The sequence below is a fragment of the Notothenia coriiceps genome, unplaced genomic scaffold, assembly GCF_000735185.1.
Source record: "Notothenia coriiceps isolate Sejong01 unplaced genomic scaffold, NC01 NC01_scaffold00028800, whole genome shotgun sequence".
Classification (NCBI taxonomy): domain Eukaryota; kingdom Metazoa; phylum Chordata; class Actinopteri; order Perciformes; family Nototheniidae; genus Notothenia; species Notothenia coriiceps.
In genome coordinates this window covers 309,609-333,043 of record NW_011361501.1, presented here as the reverse complement: position 1 = coordinate 333,043, position 23,435 = coordinate 309,609, and the positions used below count along the sequence as shown (strand labels likewise).

The 23,435-nt window shown below is 41.0% G+C and overlaps 3 protein-coding genes across 3 annotated transcripts in view; all 3 read left to right on the top strand.

The window, feature by feature from the left end:
* Positions 1-11,844, top strand: part of LOC104958468 (glutamate receptor ionotropic, delta-2) — a 32,604-nt gene extending 20,760 nt beyond the window's left edge. The window contains exon 4 of the mRNA XM_010786210.1: positions 8,942-11,844. Within this exon, the coding sequence (XP_010784512.1) occupies positions 8,942-9,397 (456 nt within the window). The 3' untranslated portion in view covers positions 9,398-11,844. The remainder of the gene's footprint in view (positions 1-8,941) is intronic.
* A 3,982-nt stretch (positions 11,845-15,826) lies between these two features.
* atoh1a (atonal bHLH transcription factor 1a) lies at positions 15,827-17,169 on the top strand. The gene is made up of 2 exons (XM_010786209.1): positions 15,827-16,097; positions 16,364-17,169. The coding sequence occupies exons 1-2, from the start codon at positions 15,827-15,829 to the stop codon at positions 17,167-17,169; spliced, it is 1,077 nt and encodes a 358-aa protein (XP_010784511.1).
* A 298-nt stretch (positions 17,170-17,467) lies between these two features.
* LOC104958466 (glycogenin-1-like) overlaps positions 17,468-23,435 on the top strand; it is an 11,820-nt gene continuing 5,852 nt past the window's right edge. Inside the window, exons 1-6 of the mRNA XM_010786208.1 lie at positions 17,468-17,499; positions 18,860-18,909; positions 19,806-19,809; positions 21,360-21,540; positions 21,985-22,147; positions 23,197-23,337. Coding sequence (XP_010784510.1) covers positions 17,468-17,499; positions 18,860-18,909; positions 19,806-19,809; positions 21,360-21,540; positions 21,985-22,147; positions 23,197-23,337 — 571 coding nt within the window. The remainder of the gene's footprint in view (positions 17,500-18,859; positions 18,910-19,805; positions 19,810-21,359; positions 21,541-21,984; positions 22,148-23,196; positions 23,338-23,435) is intronic.

Genomic DNA, 23,435 nt, shown 5'->3' with positions numbered 1-23,435 from the left:
GTGTTCTGTATTATATTGCTAATGTTGCCTACAGTTACCAAAATGGGCTGTAAAGGACGGGAAAAGATGACCATTACAGCACATTAGCTATTAGCCGTGGAGAAGAGATAGAGAGAACAACCTGGTAACAAAAGCATGCTGAGTTGATTAGAGTTGAGTGGAGCTGAACCATGCAGTGGAAATCAGGCTTGAGTGAACATCTCTCAGACACAAATAAGAGAAGCCTGGCCCATCTCCTTAATCGGTGGTGTCATGCTAATTTAAAGTTCCACTAAAGATAATTAGAAAAGAGGAGAAAATGATGAAAATGAAAATTGTTGCTATAGCGGGAGTGATTTAGTGTCAGATGAGGTTACTTTAATTATAAAAGAATGATCTGCAAATATAGAGGGAGAGTTTAAACATGACAACTCCATAAACATATAATTGAATGAGAAAACAATCAAACCACATTATTAACTGAGCAGCTATGTGTTGAAAATGTGTCGTACAAACACACATTATTCAATTTTACATCACTACAGTTTCTCGCTTTTGGAGACATCTTCACTCACAAGTCGTCATGGATGTGATGTGGGGTTGGGGTGACCTCCTTTGACGTAAAATACAGAAAAACACTACAAATAAAATTGAAAATGGATTTTCGTAGCAGGAAAATAAGTAGTTTGTGAGTGTGTGTCACCAGATGTAATCACTGGAGTGTCACAGTCTTCTCTGACTAAGAGCCTGTACGTTTCGCACAGCTTTGTTTACTTACTGCAGTCCAATACAAGACGTGCAATTGCTTGCAACTTTTAAACAGTGAAAAATCATTTTTTGTATTTATTAAATGTGCCTTGGGCTGTGGTATACATTGATTTATTTAATTGTGTAATTTTAGTTACACTCCAAGTTGTTTCCTCTTCCCCTCTGGAAATGAATCAGTGAGGCTAAGACTAGCTGTGCTATGTTGTAGGAGAATTCGTGCACTTTTGTGAATACAGAAGCAGGAGCTATAAAGCTGCAGGCAGACTCATCTATCTGAGTCAATTTGTTATGTGCAAGTTCCCCATGCATCTGGCATGATGTGCCGTTAAACTGGCTACAAACTGCAGTGAGGATAGAGCCACATGCTCAACAGCAGGTTGACTGCTGTTTGGTCTGCTTAAACTTAATTTGGTTTCTTACATTATATATTGCTGCCATGATTTAATCCTCTAATTACTTTAGTAAACCAAGTTGCATGTATTTAATAATTGCTATGCATGCTACCGCCCACCATACTGAGATACAGAAGTAGGTGAGGAAAACAGATATCCGCCTGTAGAAGAAACACAGTTATCAATTGAATCTCAATCTCAACTGAAATGGGTCTGTCGTGGCTTCCTTCCTTGTTTTTCCATCAAGCCACTAGACGCCTTAAACAGACAGTTCTAACTCTTTCCTTACATTACTCACAGTTTGAAGTGCTGCTTGGCCTCCGATGGTTTAGAAGATGTTGCGATGTGTTTGCTCAAAATAAAATAACAAACTTTTGCACATGCAACAAAGAAAAATAGGCCTTTACAATATTCAAAAGAAATAGGCAAAACTCAAAGTAAAATAACAAAACAACTTAGGTATTCTTTCTGTCTTAATAATGCTTATAACTTAAAGGGTACTTGTACGGTAAGAGTACGGTACGTTACGGTAAGATAAGTACGTTTAAAAACTGTTCCTCGACGGCGTCTCTCAACAGGTTGCCCATCACTGTGGCTTTAGCACCGGCGCCATGGGAATTGTAGTCCTTTTATAGTGCGTTAACTACAGACGTCACAATTAGGTGGCCTTTCTTATCAAATCAAAATACCGGCTCTAACAGGGTCTGTTAAACTAGTTTGGCCACGTGGGATTGTTTGTAACCTTTCCTAAAGTCCAAAATGTTGCCGCATAGCTGACTGCCAATATAATTTTGATTTAGATCAGGCAACAGTATGTTTTTCTTCAGTGCACGCAGCGACAGACACACTATTTAGGCCCCCCTTCCTCCGGCCCCCTGCTCAGCTACCAGCTTTAATCTGTCGTTAGATCACTGGTCATGTCCAACAACTGAGCAGCCACAAAGACACCAAACCTTTGGCTGAGCACAAAGTCATGTTAGGCACAGTGTGATTCAGCTGCAACACACACAAACACACACGCCCCCCCGCCATCTTCATTAGCCCCCGAAGGCAGCGAGTGGAATCGGCCCCCGACTGAGCGCAGGAGTGGAGACGCAGCAGTGAAGAGGAGGGACAGCAGGGATTTAAACGCTGATAGTCTTTAATTCTCTTTGTAGATTTTCTAAGTTTTGCATATCAACGCACCGTGCAATAACTCGCATATGGAAATCACATTCATAGATGAAGAAGTCACGTATGGATGATAAGGTGCACCTCTTATGTATATGCATTATAACTGGGAAAAAGGGGAATTTTTAATTTCCAGTAAATATTTATAATATTATTCTTGCATTCAGCCAGAATTTGAGAGATGTATAGTTTGCATATATTGCTTTTTATGCTTAAAGGAAGGAGTCAAATAGTTTTTAATGCAAATCAAAATAAAACATTGGGATTATAGTGCGAGCGAGGAAATGGGATATCTAAATTACGTTCAAAGAGCATCATTAGAAAAGCCCTGTCAGTGCTTCCATGGTGAAGATGAAGTTGGCTCAGTCAGCCATGATTGTTATTGATAGTTGAACCCTGACATTTATCCGTCACCCTATCAAAGCGTTGACCTATTGATTGCCATTAGTTTAGCTCAAGGTTTGCTCACCGTAACCACTGAACCTGAAGGGGATCAATACACTTCAAACAGAGTGCTTGTCAGATCATCAAACAGCATCTGAAACCCCCGCTGTCACTCCTTTCCCACCGGGGACTAGCAAACATTTTTTATAACTTTTTGAATCAACATTCTGACCATCACAGCCACTTCAATCAGCCAGTGGCCTGATGTGTGGGGGAGAGGAAGTAGGCAGGATCTAAACTGCTCTGTTAAGTTCTCTTTTTATTCTGAACAACTACTGATATCAATGGTTGTTGTACAAATGGGTGCAACAACATAAATTGCAGGGATACTTTACCTCTATGGCAGTGAGAAAGGGTGTGGGTGCTTGGGACAAAGATGAACAATTTTGCCTTCAGATGTGGTAAGACAACATATCTTACAAATGAGTTTGTTTCAAGCATACTCCAATAAAAGTATTTAATTTGGCTGACTTATTATTTCTAATTTCTTGTTCAAGTTAACCTGTCACAGTATATGTAAAAACGGTGGGAATACCATACTCAGATCTCAAATCACCATCTGTGCAGGATGTTTCCAAATGGGCAACCAGCTGCAGAGAAGGTTTCTGAGGACAGAAAAGGAGGGAGTCAAGCTGGGTCCACTGCAGCATGTCCCTACTCAGTGGAGGGAAGAAGACACATTTAAGTCAACTTCAAAGCAGCTAATTATATAAATTGCATATGTTGCATTTTATCGACTGGGGAAAACTCTGCCTCTTCATGCAATTTGGCCTTAGTCATGGCCAGTGGAGTAAGTCTAGTGTGTTTAATGTCATCCAACTTCTTAAAGTTGAATTAATAAAGTGAAGCAAACCATAAAGCTTGTAATTAACTCCACCAGACACCTCACTCTCTGTAAGTTTAAATGAAGAACTCGTTGGCCTCTGTCTTGCTGTCACAGTGGATGCTAACACCCCTTGCGCATTTTGCAAGCTTCACATAAAGTAGGAAGTCTGGTGACCCATTCTTTATATGTGGGCTTATCAACAGACATTGGCACCAGGAGTATGAATTAGTCATGGAGACTTGGCTTGAGGAGTCCAATGCAGTGACGTACTGGGCCCAGATAGACATATTATAGACTTGCTGTGTAATTCAGGCTAATATCTGCCACATAGGGATTTGCATGGTTTCCTCAACTATTATTGTATGTGTTAGGGCAGACTGACAGTATGTCTTTTAAACCATCATGGTGATTGTGGAAATCACTAAAAACCATGTTGCTACATAGAATACTAAATAATGTTTAATTAACTTGGATACTCTGTAATCTATCTCTTAGATTGGCTTAATTGCAAATGAGCAAGTGCACTAAATGTAAAAAGGATTGATGCACTATGAGTGCAGTTATGTCATTATGATTATCAGTTGGGTCTTGCCTATCACAGATGCTCATTGAATAAAACCTCTGAATAATGTATTCAAAAGTACACTGAGAATGCTAATCACTTCTAATTACCAAATAACAGACTCATCCTAATTTGTCTCCCTTGAAGATGAAAAACAGATTGGCCACTCATACTGCAACACACAATCACACCAATGAGCATGCTCTCTCCCATGCATGCATACATTGCTTCGCTTTTACCTCTCCTCTTGCTACATGTCAGGCTTGTGTCAATATAATGAACAGATTTGTGTCAGATATAACATACCAAGAACCCCATTAATGCAATATATACATTTGTTCAGCGTGTTTTAAACATGTTTAAAAGGGTGGTTTCCAGCTCATTCTTTCAGTGACATATACACGTCTTTAGATGGAAGCAATCAGTCCACACAGCCATACATAATTTCTACATCCATCCATCTGATAGTAAGGCCAAAGACACCATCCCCTCATGCCACACACATACACCCATGCTTTACTTTATACATGAAAACCCACAATCCACGATTCAAGCTATAATACATCTAATCTGTAAGTGTTGTTTCTCTGTGTTTCTTCTGCATATTAAAACATACATAATGTCTCTTCATGCCTTTACAATCATTGTGTAATGCTGTGGTAACTGCTTTTGACTGTGAGCTATATGTCAGTGTTTGTGTCTGTGCTATGTGTTGTGGAACGGCTGACATTGCTATTTGTGAGGCTGCATCTCAATATATGCCGATAGAATTGTTAATGAGATATACATTCATAAACACAAATAAACACATTTCCACAGAGTTGACTCCTGTGGGTCACCTCTGCTGTATCATGTGCACATTTCACAAGGATATGCATACAAAATAAAGGGTGGAGGGAGAACTGTCTAACAGTCTCCAAGGCAGCCCTGCGATCTTGGGATGTTTGATAGTTCACTTATGAGTTCAATGTATTAGTGAACTACAATAACTACTTCCTGGATATACCCCATCTACAAAAACATAATGATAGGACTGTATATGTATGCTGCTTTGGAAGCTTGTCTAAATTTGGACCTCTTGATTCTTGATTCCTTTGACAAATGTTTTCCAAATGAGTGTCTAAGACCCATTTCATTCATAACAGGACAGCTGTATTGCTTTACCCTTTCAGGCCTATATATATATATGTTCTATGAGAGGTTTATATGAAAGAGTTCTGTCATTGGATTCAACCGCATCTCTAAAAGTTCAAACCTGTAACCATTATACTGCATATTGCCATTGTCAGAACTCTTCCATAACGATTATGTCTGTGGTTTTGACCATGTCTGATTTTTCATATAATCCAAGTAGATTTAGCACGAGTAGAGCAGGCACTTCCTTGTGTATCATCATCATCATCGTTGGTACAACTAAAACAGCTGACCTCTTCTCTTTGGGGTCTGGATGAAAGTTGCCGGCCTCCTCGTTCTAACTCTACACAATGATCTGTGTCACTGTGGCTCAAAGCTCTCATATTTGTTTTTGTTTTGTTTTTATAGATAAGTACTCTGTGTTGAGGGGTGTAGCGGGCGAGGGGGAGAGAGAGAGGGGGAGAACAATTCAAAATGCCATTTAAACATCTCCCCTTTCCAGGTATATAACCACTGTGTGAATGTCTCTCTGAGGACACGACACAGACGACCTGCTTAACTGTGTGTGCTGACTGACTGCCGTGTCTCTCTTCTCGCTCACCCCCCACCCGTTTGTCTCTCCAATTGACTTCTCTCTCTCCTCAACCTTAAAATCCTTTCATCTGCCTGATCTTGTCTGTCACTCATCCCTTCTCTGTCTCCGCCCGGCTGCTGATTGTCTACCTGTGTCTCTGTTTGGCTTCTTTATTTTGTGGGGTTTTAAACTTCCCACTCAACTTGCATGCACACAAACACATGTATACAAATTACTCCATATCTCTCTCCCATAACTCTGTCTCTTTCCTCCTGTCCTTTTTACACACACACACACACACACACACACACACACACACACACACACACACACACACACACACACACACATGCACCTCACAAACTAACACCAGGAGCAGGCAGATGGCCCATCTGCCAGGCAAGCTGCTGATCCTTGCCCTCACACCACAAATGAGCGCCCTCATGCCCTGGGCGCTCAAACCCTGAACCAGAACCCCAGCATGGGCCACACCCATGCCCCCTCCACCCACTACCAGCCCCCGGCATGCTGCGACATTCCTTGTGCCCTGATCGTGCAGCACTCCTACGAACACACCAACCCCTCCGAGCTCACCCCCAAAATGAGAATGACCACCTTCACCACCTCACCTCCCACCCCAAGGTTATACATACAATAGAGGATAGAAATAAATCATTGGTTAGTAACGCTTGAAGAACTAGTATAATAAAGGAGTGAAAAGGTATAAAGAGGAACAATGGACATTAAGTTGCAAGGTTCAAAATGTAGTGTTCACAGAAAAGCTTACTGCTGGATACAAAAATACCTCTTTCAAAAACTTTTATACACCTGGCATGTTGCCGGTTGACTATGTGTGCAATGATGCTTTCCTGCCTCTAGAGGGTACTGTCCCTCTATATAGAAGCAAGTAAAGTATAATGTTGAAACCTGAAGGTGAGAAGCCTTCAATTAAGTATTTACTTCATGTAACATGGAGATTTACTAAAAAGTCATATTACTAGATGAAGCCAAAACACAGTTTGTTGTGTAAACTTGGCTGTGGCATCCAATATAAAGCCTTTATATTGCACACAATAGATGTGAATACATTTCAGATATTCAGATACATTTAGATTTATAATTGTGTTAATGTAAATATAGGTCATGATCAGGTGATCAGTGTTGACTAGTTCAGTGGGCTTTATACTGTAGGAAATCTTCCTTCACAATAATATAAATGTGGTCAGGTCCTCCCCCTCTTTTCCACAGAAGCCTTACACTTCTCCTTTCACAGTACCTTTCAGTCCTTAAATATTCCCACTAGTGTCCTTTAACTTACAGCAGACTGACCATTTGTGATTCACTGTTCTTTTTCATTTCCCTTCATTTCTTTGATACCAACTCTACCCTTTGGATATCCCCTCCGTCAAATGTAAAGTGTGTTTATAATAGTGTCACGACAAACACTAGCGCCCCCTCGTCCTCTCCTCCCTCCCACTGTCCCTTCCTTAGATGGCAACCAGGGGGCACCATTGCTTGTCCCCTCTGCCCGTGAGCTTCATACAGTAGGTCCAGAGCCCCCTCCAGACCCCCAGACCTAAAGGACACGGTCAGTAACTCTATCTTTACCCCCAATAATGTGACTCCCTTCCTCACAAAACCCTGTGACGTTACACAAAGTGTGAACCTTAATGGTACACCTATATTGATGTGACACCCCACACTTCCACAGACCTAACTCTCAGACCCTTACCTTCCATAAAGCCAGAGAAGCACCTTGCCATGTGTGTGGAGTTAGTACATTTCAGCAAAGCCTTTTCCTCTCGCTATCCTCACCTCATTCATTGCGTACTCACCTCCCTCACACCACTGTCCCCTGTAAAGGCATGCATCACCTCTCAGTGAGTGTAACCATCCTTGAATGAATATGTGAATATAGTAATTATAAGTCTCATTTAACATATACTGCAAGTTAAGGTAAAGCCTAAGTTGATATATGCACTTTCTTTTTGAACTGTTAAATATTGTTTGATTGAAGTTTAATAATCTATCTTCTAAAATGCATTTGATAAAGGAGCCATATTGTATGTGGCCTGGAAAAACTTCACCTGAAAACGAGATGTCAATCTCAATGTGAATTTGTTGGCATGTTGGCCTTGATGCAATGTTGACAATAAGCAGGAAAGATACATAGGTTAGGTGAGGTATCGTTAAGCATTTGAACTGGCTTATGTAAAGGAGGTTTTATTTGTAATGTTATGTTATTGTAAGGGACAGTAGACCAAGCACAAGCCCCCTGGAATCGCAGAGCGCACAGCATGATGGTGGTGTGTTTTCTGTGTGTATTCCAGATTATCTGCAGTCCCTTAAAGACCTTGTAGAAGTGTGTGTATGTTTCTCTCCTTCTATATCCTCACCACAGCTCATAGTGTGCTTCTCTTCCCTCCATCTTTCCCCTCCTCCCTTTTGCTCTCCTTGCTTCCTGTCACATGTATGGTTCCCAATGACCACCAAACTTTTTTTTTAATAACTTTATGTTGTGCCATCCTCACTTTCTCTCCTAACTCAACATGGGTCTCATTTTTAATTGTGCCAACACTTTTGTTTGGCTACATGCATGCCAAAATGTCCTCACCTGCATTGGCCTTTTCTTTCTTTTACTAATTTTCTCTCTACCCATTTCTACTGGTTGATTGGCCCTTTTGCTGAATACAAATTACACACAACCCTTTTTCCATTAATTCTTTAAAAAAATACACCCTCTCTGCACGTACTCTCATGTTTCCTTCACTGTTCTCTCCATGTCCTTACTTTTTTTTTTGCACTACCCTCACTCTTCCTCCACTCATTTTTACCCTCTCTCTCCCATTGCCTTCCTATCAAACTTTCCTTGAATAATCCCTCACATCCTCTTTCTTCTTTCTTTTCACTTCACCACTTCCCTCACCTTCATCTCCCACCCTTAAACACTAACCCTGGATCTTTCTCCTCAAACATCCCTTTTAAATCCTACGTTCCAATGTGTTCTTTCTAACTTCTCATTCCCTTCTTCCATTTACCATCACCACTTCCTCTTCTTCGTTCTACTACTCCCCTGCCCCTCCCACCTGCAGGACGATAAGGAGATCGACCTGGAGCACCTACACCGCCGGGTTAACAGCTTGTGCACCGATGATGAAAGCCCCCACAAGCAATTCTCCACCTCTTCCATCGATTTAACGCCCCTTGATATGGATGCCCTGCCTGCGGCACGCCAGGCACTCGAGCAGATCAGCGACTTCCGCAACACCCACATCACCACCACCACCTTCATCCCCGAGCAGATCCAGACCCTGAGCCGCACCCTCTCTGCCAAAGCCGCTGCTGGATTTTCAACTGGTTTCGGCAGCGGTGGCGGCGTCCTCCAGGACCACCGGACTGGTGGGGTGGGCCCTTTTAGGCAGAGAGCCCCCAACGGTGGCTTCTTCCGCAGCCCTATTAAAACAATGTCCTCCATCCCCTACCAGTCCACAGGTCCAGGACCCAACTTTGGATATGGCAATGACCCCGACAGGGGCACATCCATATGAGGAGTTTCTAAGGATATGGTTGGCTCAGGAGGAATAGGAGCAGAAGGAGGCGAGGTGGTTAGGGTCGGTCATGGGATGGTAGAACAAATGCTTTATGGCTAAGCTAAAAAAATCTGCTAGAGAGGTGTACATAGGAATCTTTATGTTTTTAGTTTCTGCTTGGGTGTTTCCAGGGGTGTCCAATTTTTATGTCGAGAAGACAAAAGAGGTGGAGGTCTATTTGGGCGTTCCTTATCCTCCTGCAAACATTCTGGTAAGGTGCATAAAGGGAAGGGGGTGGGAAGGGTTGACTTTGCTTTGTTGTTGTTGTTCTTGTGATTGTTTGGGGGATTATTTTTAGGGACATGTGTGAAAGGGGATCTTTTTCTATTGCTTCTGTTTTACATTATGAGGACTGCCTCATGTAATGGAGATCTGCTGAAATTACCTGACTATTATGATCTAAATCCCCCTTGGAGGGTTTAGTTTACACTACTCCTACCACAGGAAACATGTATATTCCTGTGAGCTCCAGGGCTGCCATTGGTGGATGACTGGTGATGTTGTTAGCCATTAAACAATTCTAAGGGGCTCACACTACTAAGCAATTATTGAGTTGTTATTTTATGAAGGCGTTTATAACTATAATTTTGTCGGTAGCCCTGGGAATACATACAGCAGCCCCTTGCAGTTTTGAAAAGGCCTGATCTCAGTGAATATCGGAAGACTCCACTTTTCAACTTTTACTCTGCCTTTTCACTTTGTGGGAGTCCATACTAAGTTTTCTCTTCTCTTGCTTCACCGATACTTGGGGTACTAAATGCGTCCAAGGTGGTGTCAATACGGTGGCCAGACTAAACTGAGACGTTACAGTTGAACTCACGCTGACCCCATCACGGAGCATCCATCTGAATACTGCTTAAACGCCATGACAGTGCAACAATATGACACTGAATCACCAGTTTGGTGCGTCGGTCTTTAACTATTTCTGCCATTTTGGTGCATCTGTCTGAAACTGTTTTCAACACTTTGATGCACATTGAAGACTCTTTGTCAGCCCCACTGCACTGTACCAGTGCCCACAGACCTGTAAGTGATTGTATGTAGATCTGACCTTTTCTTTCTCACCTGTACTGTGCTCTCTGCTTTCAAAGTCAAGGTGAGATCCTCTTATCAAACTCTCAGAGGGATAATAAAAAGGGATGATACAAGAAGAACTTAAAGAAGAAAAAACATAAAAGACAAGCCGAAAGACTTCCAAAAGCGTATGCTTATTATATGTCTTTTATTGAGTTTTGTTTTTGAAAAAAATAGATTTAATGCGTGGAATGTGTTTTGGTCAGGAAGTACAAAAAAATAACATTGTTCTGAGCTGTCTACTTGTTTTTTTTCTCTCAGCAAACTTTGAAAAACTGCTAAATGAGTGCTGTAGTCTCTGGTTTTGCATTATAAGTCATTCCAACTTTTACTTTTTCTTTTTCTTTGTTTTGCTTAAGTTAAGTGCTGCCATAGCCTGGGTGTTTAAAAGATAAAAGCTCATTATGTGAGGTTGTGTCATGTTGGAGATCATTAATCACTTTTTATCAGGTTCATGTGATGAAAGGGACTATCATTTGTGTTTTGGAGAAGCCATTGCAGCAGCATCTTCAGTACAGGCCTTACACGTATGTCAACTATAGCTAGCTTTATCCTCCCGGCTTCCAGTTAAAATATCACTAAAAACTGGAAACATTTTAGTGCAGCAATTCAGTCGTTGCGCTAAGGGTCATAGGAATGTCACAAAGAATCAACGCCCATCAGAACCCAGTGTCTGCCTTTTGTGAGATAAGTCAGAAATATACTTAATTTCATATCTGTAATGTTAAGGGTACTGTTTATATAACTTGTTTTTTTTAAGTGCCAATTAATTCAAACCAGACCATTAAGGTGCATTTTGTGGCGGGGGAAGAGGAAAGGGACATTGAGATCATTAAAGGAATATTTTGTGGATTAGGGGGTGGGGTGGTAAAATGGAACCAAATCTTTTTCACTAACACTGTATTAATAAATGATAATGTTAGTTGTTTAGAACCAGTTTTCAGTTTGTTATCTTTAAGAACTAAAACTGCAAAATGTTGTGCGTAGAGAACTCAGTCGAGCCACAGTGTTTTGAAGCAAGCATTCTTAGGCATTATTTTTCTTAGGCTACAGTATGGCTATTGAATGACAAATAGGACACAGACATTTCAAATGTTTTATTTAGTATAAATGAAAGAGACATTATAAAAATGTATATTTTACACGTTGATGCTATTTTTGTTTAACAAAAAGAAAAGAGTATATCATAATGAGCTATAGTATAGAGTTAAGCAGTCCCATTTGGTTTCTACCTGTTCTGCCCATGTCAACACAAACGATTTGCTTTTATCATGTCATTCTGAGTTCATTTTTTATTTGCTGGCTAAATAACAAAAAGTGGCAAGTTGATTAAAAAGAAAGCATGCACAAACTTGCTCTTGCGCTATCTGTTAACATTTTTTTTATTTCATACATAGAACTACAGGATTTACTTGATAATTTTCAAAAATGTATGATGTACAGTATTTAATATAGGCCTATTTTGTTGTATGTGTTGCATATTATTCAAAAACTGAACAAACTGGGGCCTCTGTTACAAGTGGCAAAGCTTTCTGTGTATAATTTGTCTAATAAACAGGTTTTCTACAGAGGTATGGTATTTTCTTGTTTGTGGTAAGCAAGACAACGTTATACAGAAATATGGTGAATAAATCTACATCATGTCATTTATCAACACATTTGAATACCGGTAAAGATTCTTTGTAATTTATCGCCTCACCTCTGGCATGAATCCTCCAAAATTCAGAAACGTGTCTTCACTACTTTGACTCCTCAAAGTAACGTTTTCCTTAATGCTAAATTGCTTTTGTCTTTTTCTCTGTTTGCTTCAAACGTCTGTACATTTTCTGAAAACAAGCATTCAAATATAGAGGCACCTCACTAAAGAACAACTTTCCACCTTTCAAATAAGTGCAGTCAATGTTGATCAAAGATTCCAGACGACATAACAGCTTCCCTTTCTAGATAAAGTGGCAAAGTTTGTCCTCTCCTCAGCTTTCTGATTCCAGCGCATGTGACTCGTCTACTCTCTTAGAAATGGTAACCAACTCTGCACAAGTCACATCTTACCGGTAAGTTGATCCAGATAGGTCTTGCTTTTATCAAAAGGTTAAAAGGTGATTCTCCTTTATTCTCTCTTTTGACATTATTTTAATTATGAGCAATAAAAGAAAACTTCTTTCTAAAATGGATTGATACATATAGTATGTCATTTAATTATTGCAAGTTGGTTGTAGTATCCTGCTTATAGCTTCAACATTAAACCTAATAGATTTCGGACAAAGGGTAAAAGTGAAATTACAAAAACCAACCATAACAATTTAAATGTTTGGTTTTTTTTGCGATATGAGATGATCTGATGCGTGGAATATATTTTAAGATCAAGCATGAGCAAAGCCTTTGTGTCTTTCACTTCAAATGGCCCATCACTTCAAAGGCCTGTGTACTGCTGTTAACAGCTGGATAGACACACTGCTGCGGACCAATGCTGTCAAGTTCAGTGGAGCACTACATAGAAGTTCTCCAGTTTAACCAGTTGGTGCCACTATTTAGCCCTTCCCCATTGTCTTAGACCTCAAGTCTCTGTTTATGCTTTTTCCTCATGATAAATGACAGATATTGAAAATTAATGGAAGGAATAAATATAACAGATATTTATGGTGCTTATAATTTCACTTGACACATTATGTGATAATCAACTTGATATAGTGCAAGATATTGTCTTCTTATTGTACAAGGCAGAGAAAAATCCTAGTCAGCATAATTATCATTATCTGTAATTCTATGAAGAGTAAACCTGTACCTAAAGTCCTCATGCTCTCCTTTTTGTTTGTTAAAAGTGTATGCATTCAACATGTTTAATAGGATATAAACAACTTGGACGTCGATAAATGAATATTTTACTAAGATTGAATACAACACTGGACACATTCAAAACAAAATGTCCCGAATGCATAATTGTAATTAATTAACATAAAGGCCTTAAAGTATAGGCTACTATCTAAAATGTATTCACGTATAGCATCAAATTATAATGCTAATTAGCATTATAAGGTTGCTGGTTGAGAAGATGTTAAGTTGAATTAATATTTGAGTTATGGTAACACATCATTCTTAAGTTGATTACAGGGCTTTAAGTAAAGTAAAAAAAACTTGCAAAGTGTTTTTATTGTTACTTTTCAATAGTACTTTTTCAGGTATTTCTAGGAAAACGTAAAAGTGTGTAGAGAAGAAAGTCTCCTTAGGTGTGGCAAACTTTTGAGCTTCGAAATACATTTTTTTTCCTAGCATTTCTACAAAAACAATACAATTTAGGCTAAGGCTAAGGGCTTCAGTTAAATGTTGAAATCTCTGTCCAGCTCCTCTGACTCCGGTCTCGTGCCCGTCGCGCCCCTGTCTCCCGGGAGATGGGAATGAGAAGCGGCAGCACGCAGACTCCTCTCGCGCATTGGAATGGGAGCCTCCCTCCCTTCTCCCTCGAGGAGCCCCCCAGGCGTGACCAATGGAACATAGAGTCTCCATTGTGGCTCCGACACTTTAATAATCGCCAGCTACAATATCCAACCTGTCGGTAGCTTCAGGAGCCCGGCCCGGCCCGTTGGATGGGGGCTTGTAGGTGGGAAGAGGGGGCGAACGCTCGGCGCCAGACCTCTAGCCCGCAAGACGTCCCCATGATGAATACATGAATAAAAAATACAAAAGATTGATGTCGGGTTATCTCTGGAATTATGGGATTTCGTCCCACAATTTCCAGCTAGTCTAAAGCAGCATTGTCTTTAAAGAATGAACCCCACATGTCTATCACAGCTTAGCAGTTTATGTCTTTGAATATAAATGTTTTTTTTAAATGTAGTCTTATCCTGCTTCTATAACATTTTCGTGCATTGCATTTTGCAATTACTTCATTTAATGTTGTGATAAGTTGGACTGGGCAGCAACAGGTACCATCCCTTGGTCATTGTGGCTCATACATTGGGCCACTGTATCTAGTTCTATCCCTAAATCCACCGTGTCAATTAGGTGAAACTGCCCATTTCCACCCAGTAATTAGACCATTGTTCATTTTTAAGGTTAGTCTTAATGTTTGGGTCTCTGTAAACATGGTCCCTTTGATCAGTAGACTGTTACAGCTTCAATGTGTCCAAAGTTTTTCTTGCCAAGCTATGGGCTACGATATTCCCTTTTATCTTGTGAGCACCCTTTTTTTTTGAATAATTAATAGTGAATATCGGAAATAATATATTGTCTCATCTAAACATCGTGTTTGGTCTGTGCGAGTATTTGCGTCTGTGCTGTGCGCGTGCATGTACATCTCGCTGATTGCCGTTGCAACCGTGCGCTGCGCCACATACAGCTCGTAACAGTGTTGAGCGCGAGCCCCCTGCTCACGTTTCCATTGTGAAGCCCTTTTTACTGGCAGGGCGTTGCGAGAGCTGGATCAAACCGTTTGAGATCCGCGAAAAATTAAAAATGGAAACTGGAGATGATCTGAGAATGAATGAATTGACAGTGAGTGCGCGAGCCCCAGGAGCCCCAAAGTTTTATCAGCTGACTGTTGATCAAGCAACTTCTTAGCCCCAAGCTCTTTTTGGCAGGCTTTTCTCCCTCAACTTTGTTAATTTCATCAACACATGAAATAACGTTATTCATTCAAATTGGACAAATACTGAGATGAAGCATCATTATTTGAACTGATTAGGGGGCACATTTATTATGTTAGATTCCTTTGTCTCAACGAATATGTGATTTCTTCTTTCTTGACTCAAACTTTGGAGTTGGGGTTACAGTAAATATGGGATGCAAAATGAAATACAGCCTTTACGCCAGACAGAGAAACATGTTAGTGATAGTAAATTAACCCTTTTCAACCTTTCTCCTCACTCTTTTTCCGCCCCCTTACTCATGCACACGCAGGTAATAGGCTAATTATGTCCAAGCTGTGAATCTCGCGTCGCGTGGACCACGCTTCTTACCTAAAACCGTCACCGCATGCACGTGCGTCCTGTGGGAGGTTCCCCTTACATCCCTCGCGTTAAACACTCCTTAAATTGTAACGTTATCATAAACATTCCGGCTTCGGGGGCCATAATCACCTCTCTCGGGCCTTACCGAGACTTCTCATTGGACGTCAACACGCGACCAGCGCGAGGAGGGGGGCTCCCAGGCGCGTGCCGCTTTTTAAACGGACGCGGCGCCTTGAGACATCAGAGAAGGAGTCCCGCACGCGACAGTCTTACTCACAAAGTGCGACAGGAAAGCAGTGGGTGCCTCCAAAAAAACTGATATAGATTCAGTCGGGTAAACTTTTCCTACTTTTCGGGTTCGTTTAGAAACATGGATGTCCTAAGTGTGGAAGACTGGAACAGAGGCGCACAGGAGGTGGCAGCCATCCACGCGCGGCTGCAGAGCCTGAAACCTGCGGAGAGGATTGGGGAGCAGCAGCGCGAGGAGTCCCGCTATGAACCTGGACAGACGCTCGTAGACAGCGGCAGTGACCCACGCGCCTGGCTGGCTCCGGTGCAGCCCTCTGGCACCTGTGTGGCACACGCCACTTCACCCGACTACCTGCGGCACTCGCCCTGCCCCAGCACCGGCTCCTACCAAGGTGAGAAACATTGCTAATAGTGTCCATTTTGGACAACATTTCAAACCAACATTAGGCTACCTGCAATTCAACACCACATGCAACAGGCATCTGGGATTTGCAGTGGGTTATAGTTATGGGTCTCAAATAGGCAGAATTATAATTCATTTTCTTAACAGTCAGCTTGAGTGTCATTATTTCAACAACCATAGTCAAAAGGTTTTGTATTTATTATAAATTAATCAAACAGGACCAGTTCAGTACATTTTTGTTTCTTTATTTTTCAGAGAGTGGTTCCCCGGATTCCAGTCCTCCCAGCTGCAGGAGAACTGCTAAGAGCCCCTCCTCTTCTTCGCTCAAAGTCAGGGACTTGTGCCGTCTTCAAAGCACGGCCACCGGGTCCGATGACGAAACATCCACGACACAGAGAGCCCAGTCCAGCAGACCTCACAACGGAGTCCAGAAGCAGAGGCGCGTGGCTGCAAACGCACGCGAAAGGAGACGGATGCACGGGCTTAATTACGCGTTTGACGAGCTGCGCAGCGTCATACCGGCGTTTGACAACGACAAGAAGCTCTCCAAATATGAAACTTTACAGATGGCGCAGATTTACATCAACGCACTGGCGGATCTGCTCGAAGCTCCAGTCTCCTCAAAAAAAAGCAGTAACGACGTCTCAAACAACAGCAACAACTCGCCAAAGTGTGACGCTGTGCTGCCAGCCACCGGTAGTATTGACGGAGCGAAGGACAGGGCTTCCCCGTCCCCTACCACTTGTAGGACGGCAGCGGCTGTCCACATCAGCGGGATGCCTTTCCGCCCCACCTTCGACGACGAATCGTTCTCCGCTATTGAAGAAGCAATGCGTTCGCCTTCTCCTCCTTCTTCCACCCGGGCAGGCAGTTCCCTTGCACCAGTCGGAGGTGGGAGGAAAGATTCTCCCCGAAGCGACGGAGAGTTTTCCCCGCACTCCCACTTCAGTGACTCGGATGAAATAGCGATGGAGCTCCACTCAAGTGAAGAAGATGACCTCTCAGAACTCAAGCTAACGCGCCACCACCACCATCATCATCAACACACTGTTGCTTACTAAAAGAATAATAATAAAACATAATATTATTAAAAACAACAGACTTTATTATAGTCTCAACATTGCCTACAGCAAAATTATGGCCGTAGCATACAGTGTCAATAATACAGTCTTTATGTTGCTAACAAAATGCAGTTTTAACATGGAAGTTTTGGCTTTCTCAAAGAAAATCATGTTACATTTTTAACAATATCCTTATTCATTTTTGATCAACTTGTAAGTCTTAATCTAATATTTTTTGTGTGAGATGGGCCTAATTCGGTTCTGCCAATAGCTGTCTAGCCCATAATTTCCAGTTTCCATGGAGACGTGGCTGGAAGACCCCTCTGCCATGTATCGCTCAGCACAGCCATGGGCATTTCCCACGTCACTCCGACTGAAAGCTGTCTTCCACGAATCATGACTTAATGAATTATAATTTACAAAAAATAACATTTTGTAGCTTAAATATGATTTTGATATTTTATGTTTGTATTTGTTAATTTTTAAGTATAATGTATTTCCTTTTGCAACTTTAAAAGTTCATAATGTGCACTTTAAAAATATACAAGCCGGAGGCTTGATAAATGCGAGTTTTGTTTTCAAACCATGAACAATATGTTTTGTTTTGTTTGCTACTTTAGTAGCCTACTGCCAATTCCATACAAATAGCCTATTTAATGTAGCCATCAATGCTGCCTTCTTTTATATTTTCTTTTGTATTTTCAGATCAACCTGTGTGTCTTTTGCTTTCACTGGATGAGATTAATTGACATGTATTTATTGCTGATATTTTTTATTTGATTTGCTTTTTATAACTCCATAGTTACAGGAAGAGCTATAATTTTGCCATTTACTATGTTATTTTGATTTTGGAAATAAAAAAGCAAACGAAAACATGTTTCTCTCTCTCTCTGTGTTGTTTCCACGAACCTCCTAATCGCATCTATGATCAACTATTGATTTTAAAATAGGCTACATTTATATTTTTATATCTCCATATAATTTTCACCAAGATAAAATAAATACAAAAATAAGACAGTTATAATATTTCATATCATAGTAGGAGTATTATTGGTTGAAGGGAATGTTTGTAAATTTAATATTGACTATATTAGAGCTTGTTAGAAACCGAACCGGTTACATCTATTGCATTGACCAATAATAATAATAATAATAATAAGGTACATTTTATAATTAGACAAATACAAACTATATGTACACACACACAAACAGCTCAGGAAAAGAATAAGAGACTACTGCAAAATAATCAGTCTCTCTGGTTTTACTGTATGTGTTTGAGTAAAATGATTGTTATTTTTATTTTTATTCTATACTGACAACATGTGTGTTGGAATTCAACAGACACTGGAATGGAATGGCTGCCATACATGTATACACATTTGGATATATTTGTATATATATATACACACACATATATACACACATAGCCTACATATATTGCCTAACGAAATCTGCAGTAAGCTACCTTAGACTAACCTTTAAGTAGGCTATGTATTTAGCCTTAGGCGCAGTAGCCAGGGTCCAGGGCCTAATAAGTTGGAGTTCAGCAGATAATGAAGAACAAATAAAAGTTTACTGTTGAATGACCAAAGTTAATGACACATATAGGCTACTTTAAACCACACACGTAGGCCTTTCCATTTAATTAAGGAAACTTTTTACACTTCGGCCCTACGTAATTTATCGTAAGCTGTCGGCGACGTGAGTGTGCAACACGCGCTCGCTCGCCATATGTTGCAGGTGCACGCGCCCCCTGGCCCACAGTCCTGTGTTTCAAACTGAAATGTTTATGGCAATTTTAACGCACAGACACACTGAATTACATTATAGCACAGCGTTGTTTCCCTGCAACAATTTTGTGAAAAGTTTTAATCTTTTTTCTGAACTGTTGCCATGTCTTCCAATTGGTGAATAGGTAATGGGGAGCGTGCATTAATTTCGGGCTATTGTTGGCAGGCTCGTGGGCCGAGGTGTTGGATGGCCTCAATGAAGCACGCGCTGTCAGCTGGTGAGCGCTCGCGGGTCCCCACCGTGTCCCCGAGGACCTTACTCGAGAGGGAACACACTTTCTCAACTAAAGAAAGGCCTGTGCGTGCCTTTCACACGCGCACACACACACACACACACACACACACACACACACACACACACACACACACACACACACACACACACACACACTTTTTTCTTTCCTTCTTTTCTCTCTCCGTCAACCCAAACGCTCACTGGCAACCTATCCTGCTGCGCAAGCCGAAGTTGTTTCTTTTCCAACTTATTTGCGACTAATCTAAAGTGTGTCCAAAGCCTTGTTGACGCAGGGGCGCGATACAAAAACGGGGGAAAAAAGTAACTTCGAAATTATTAATGAAACTGCCTGAAGTAGCTGTTTGCTACCTGTCACTGTTCTGTCTCCCACCCACTGTGTTCAGCCAATCACAGCTCCTGCCCCTTTGCTCGCCTCCTGAAGGCAGGGAATAAAGGGAAATATAATGAGGATGCCGTGGTAAATAATTAACTGAATTTATGCAGGTATAACTTTATCCGAGTATGATCAGACAGCCATCTGCCGCGAGTTCGTGTTGCCGTGAAAGCATATCTAGTTTCAGTAAACACTTTAAAGGAATAGCCTACTGGAGAACCATGACAGCTCAAATACAATGGAGAGCATGACGATTTCGAAAGTTAAAAAATAAGGATTACATTTTTGAGGTCCCAGTGAATTGGCTACTAGTCTCTAACCAGGTCCGAAAACTCAATATTAATTTAATTGATTATCTTTCAACATAAATATAACGTTTTATAGACGTTTTGGATCTCAACGAAAACGTTTGTTTATATTTATTTAAATAAGACATGTGTGCACTATCATGCAAATATAGGCTATAGGTAAACCATCCAAATGGAGCTTTGCTGAGAATGAGTTTAATATCTTATGTTTAGGGTGATGACTTTAGTAACCGTTTTTTGGTTAAAGTGATTAACAAACAGCTCACTTTGCATTAAGGACATGCACAAAAAAATATGTTCTTGTTTTGTTTTTCCTTTGGTCTATGTGGAATAATAATCACCACTAACATGCTTTGTTTCGTTAACCAATGGTGTTTACTAAAGAAGGTGGAAGTTAAAAACAGTTTCAACAGGTGGGATGCTGGTCAGGCTGAGGTTTCAGGGTCATTAATTATTTACGCAGTATACGGACGTTATGGAAAATAACAACAGAGAGAGGGGTTAGGGGGAACCTAAGACGCACTGACGCGTGTGGATGCTTTTGTGGGTAAAATAATATACATCGAATAGGAAAATCCACAAAACTCACCATAAATCCACCTTTCTGGAGGACTAAGTGTTTCCTGAGGAATTTCTCTTGACGCCAATTGTTGTAGAAAATAAAATAGTGCATCAATTCATCTAAATGTAATTCAGACAATATACTAACAAAGTAGAGCCATACTAAAACCATGTGCTATGGAAAGGTGTGACAATCTTATAGTGCCCTCAAATGCTTCAAGCCTCTGTAGTCATGCTCATTTCAATAAATACATTTAGAATATGTGAATTCCACAGCTTCCTTTTTTAATGAAAAGAAAGGCACTTGCATTTTGTATGAGATATGGGGAGGCGAGCTGTGTGCTGTCCAAAAAGCCACGGGTCTCTCAGGGGACCCAGAACAAAAGGCAGAACTGGGCCATAGTCTCCATCTGCTGTCCCAGGGAGAGAGAGCGGGAGAGGGTGGCGAGTGAGGACACCATGGGCAGATAGAGACAGAATAATAAGTGAGAGGGAGGGAAAAGAGAGTAGAGACGGCAGCAACAGGAACATGCTGAGGAGTTTTGGAGAGTTAAGGGTAAAGACGGATAGAGATTAGAGAATGTTCAGATATGTTTTAGTTAGGTTCAGTTCAGCCAACAGTAAGATGGTCTAAATGCTAAGAACCATGACAACCACCTTTGTTTAATCTTACCTTTAAATTAGCCTGCAGCCCTCACCTCTCATGTATTATCATGTAATGTATAGCATAACCTATAGTAATCACACACACACACACACACACACACACACACACACACACACACACACACACACACACACACACACACACACACACACACACACACACACACACACGGCTGAAGTTTGGTGAACATTTTTCAAATGGCAATATCCGACTAACACAAATCTCCCCTTCTGTGTTGTAGAGATGTACTAGGAACCATTTTTGATGAGGTGCTTGTGGTGGACGTCTTGGACTCGGGCGATGTGGCTCATCTGTCCCTGATGAAACGTCCGGACCTGGGAGTCACGTTCACAAAACTGCACTGCTGGACCCTCACACACTACAGCAAGTGTGTGTTCATGGACGCAGACACACTGGTGAGAAAACAAAGCTGACAATAGCAGAGAGCGTACAGAAGAAGGAACAACAAATTAAATAGCCTTCAATCTGATTCTGGCTTTTTTTCAGATCCTAATTTTGCATCACAACATCTCCATTTGCAAACAAGACAAGAATTAAGGAAATAGACTTTGGACATAAATTACAATCACTAAGGACAATGTTTTCAAGACTCTTTAACATAGATTTGACCTAGAATTAACTTTGCATTTAATTTTAATATTGACTAGCGCACAAAAGAGTGCTTCAGTCATCAAGGGACCATTGAATATCCAATTCACGGCACATTGATATATATCTGATATCCTTGCAGTGATATCATCTTTCAGCTGCATGACAACTGGCATCAAGTTTAAACACCTGTCCCAGACTTCTGCTTTTTCTGTGGAAATATTAACGAATGAAACTCCTCATATTTGCAGGTGCTGTCAAATATAGATGAACTCTTCGAGAGAGAGGAGTTATCAGCAGCGCCGGATCCCGGTTGGCCAGATTGTTTCAACTCCGGGGTGTTTGTCTTCACACCGTCCAATGAGACGCACGAGAAGCTGATCACGTTCTGCAGTGAAAACGGCAGCTTCGACGGTGAGTGTTTCTTTTTTTTTTCCGTTTCTAAAAGTGCACACGAGAACATAATCTGAAGAGAGTAGAGGAATGTATTCAAGTGGAAGCAATGTGAAGGATAACTCACTCGTGAAATACTCTTGGACTGCAACAGTATCTCTGAGCAGGGATGACAGGGTGGACAGAGCTTATTGGAAGAGTTTATTACTTTATTCCATTGGTGAGGACCTGAGTCTATTTGACATAAACAACTCGTGGCTTCCCTTGGACTTGGCGTTCTGACTTATAAATATTTGATAGTTTGTTTCGAGCCCGAGGTTTAACAAGTACTTTAAATCTCTGTCATTTCGATTATTTCAATGGAGTTGCAGGAGAGAACCTTAAAGCCCAACGTCCTACGAGTTACGTTACTGAGTTAGAAGCATACAAGATCTACATGGTGAACAACAAATTGTAGTAATGACAAATTGCACTGGATTGGGTGAATAACCTAAACTGGTATAGGACAGAAAACTCCCAGTTTAGGACTTGTCAGCCTTGATTTGGGCCATGAGTGCAAAGACTTGAAACGTACCAAACTCTGATATATTCCACAGTTTTTATAAGCCCTAGTTTTATTTCGGCAGTGTAAACATGAGCCAGTTAACTGCAGGTGTGTCCTCAATCATTTGTAATGAGAAAAGCATATATTTTAAATAATGCATAAAAATGTCCCGCGACCTCTCTTTCTCTTCCCACACAAACGTATAGTATAGTATGTCCTCATTTCAATCTGACCTGGTGTGACCTTGTCTTCTCATTGCCTCCTCCCCTCTGTTTGTCTGCATTCAACTCTGTAACATAGATCTGCCATCCTCTCAAGGCTTTGTCAGCATTCCTTTTCTAGTTATACAAGTCGGAAAAGACACATTGTTTGGGAATGAGTGTGGCAGGTTGACCATTCAGGAATTCACTATAGTTGGTCTGAATGTGTTTCTTCAACCACAGGAGAAAAATCCGATCAAACAAGCGTTCTCTGAACTCAAGCAGAAACATTTTAAATGCATTTGTGTATGTCTTCATGTCTGCAGGGGGAGATCAGGGGGTCCTCAACAGTTACTTTAACACCTGGGCGACGAAAGATATTTCCAAACACCTTCCCTTCATCTACAACCTCAGCAGTATCTCCATCTACTCCTACCTGCCAGCTTTCAAACAGTCAGTACACACACACACACACACACACACACACACACACACACACACACACACACACACACACACACACACACACACACACACACACACTATATATAGTATACTATAGTAG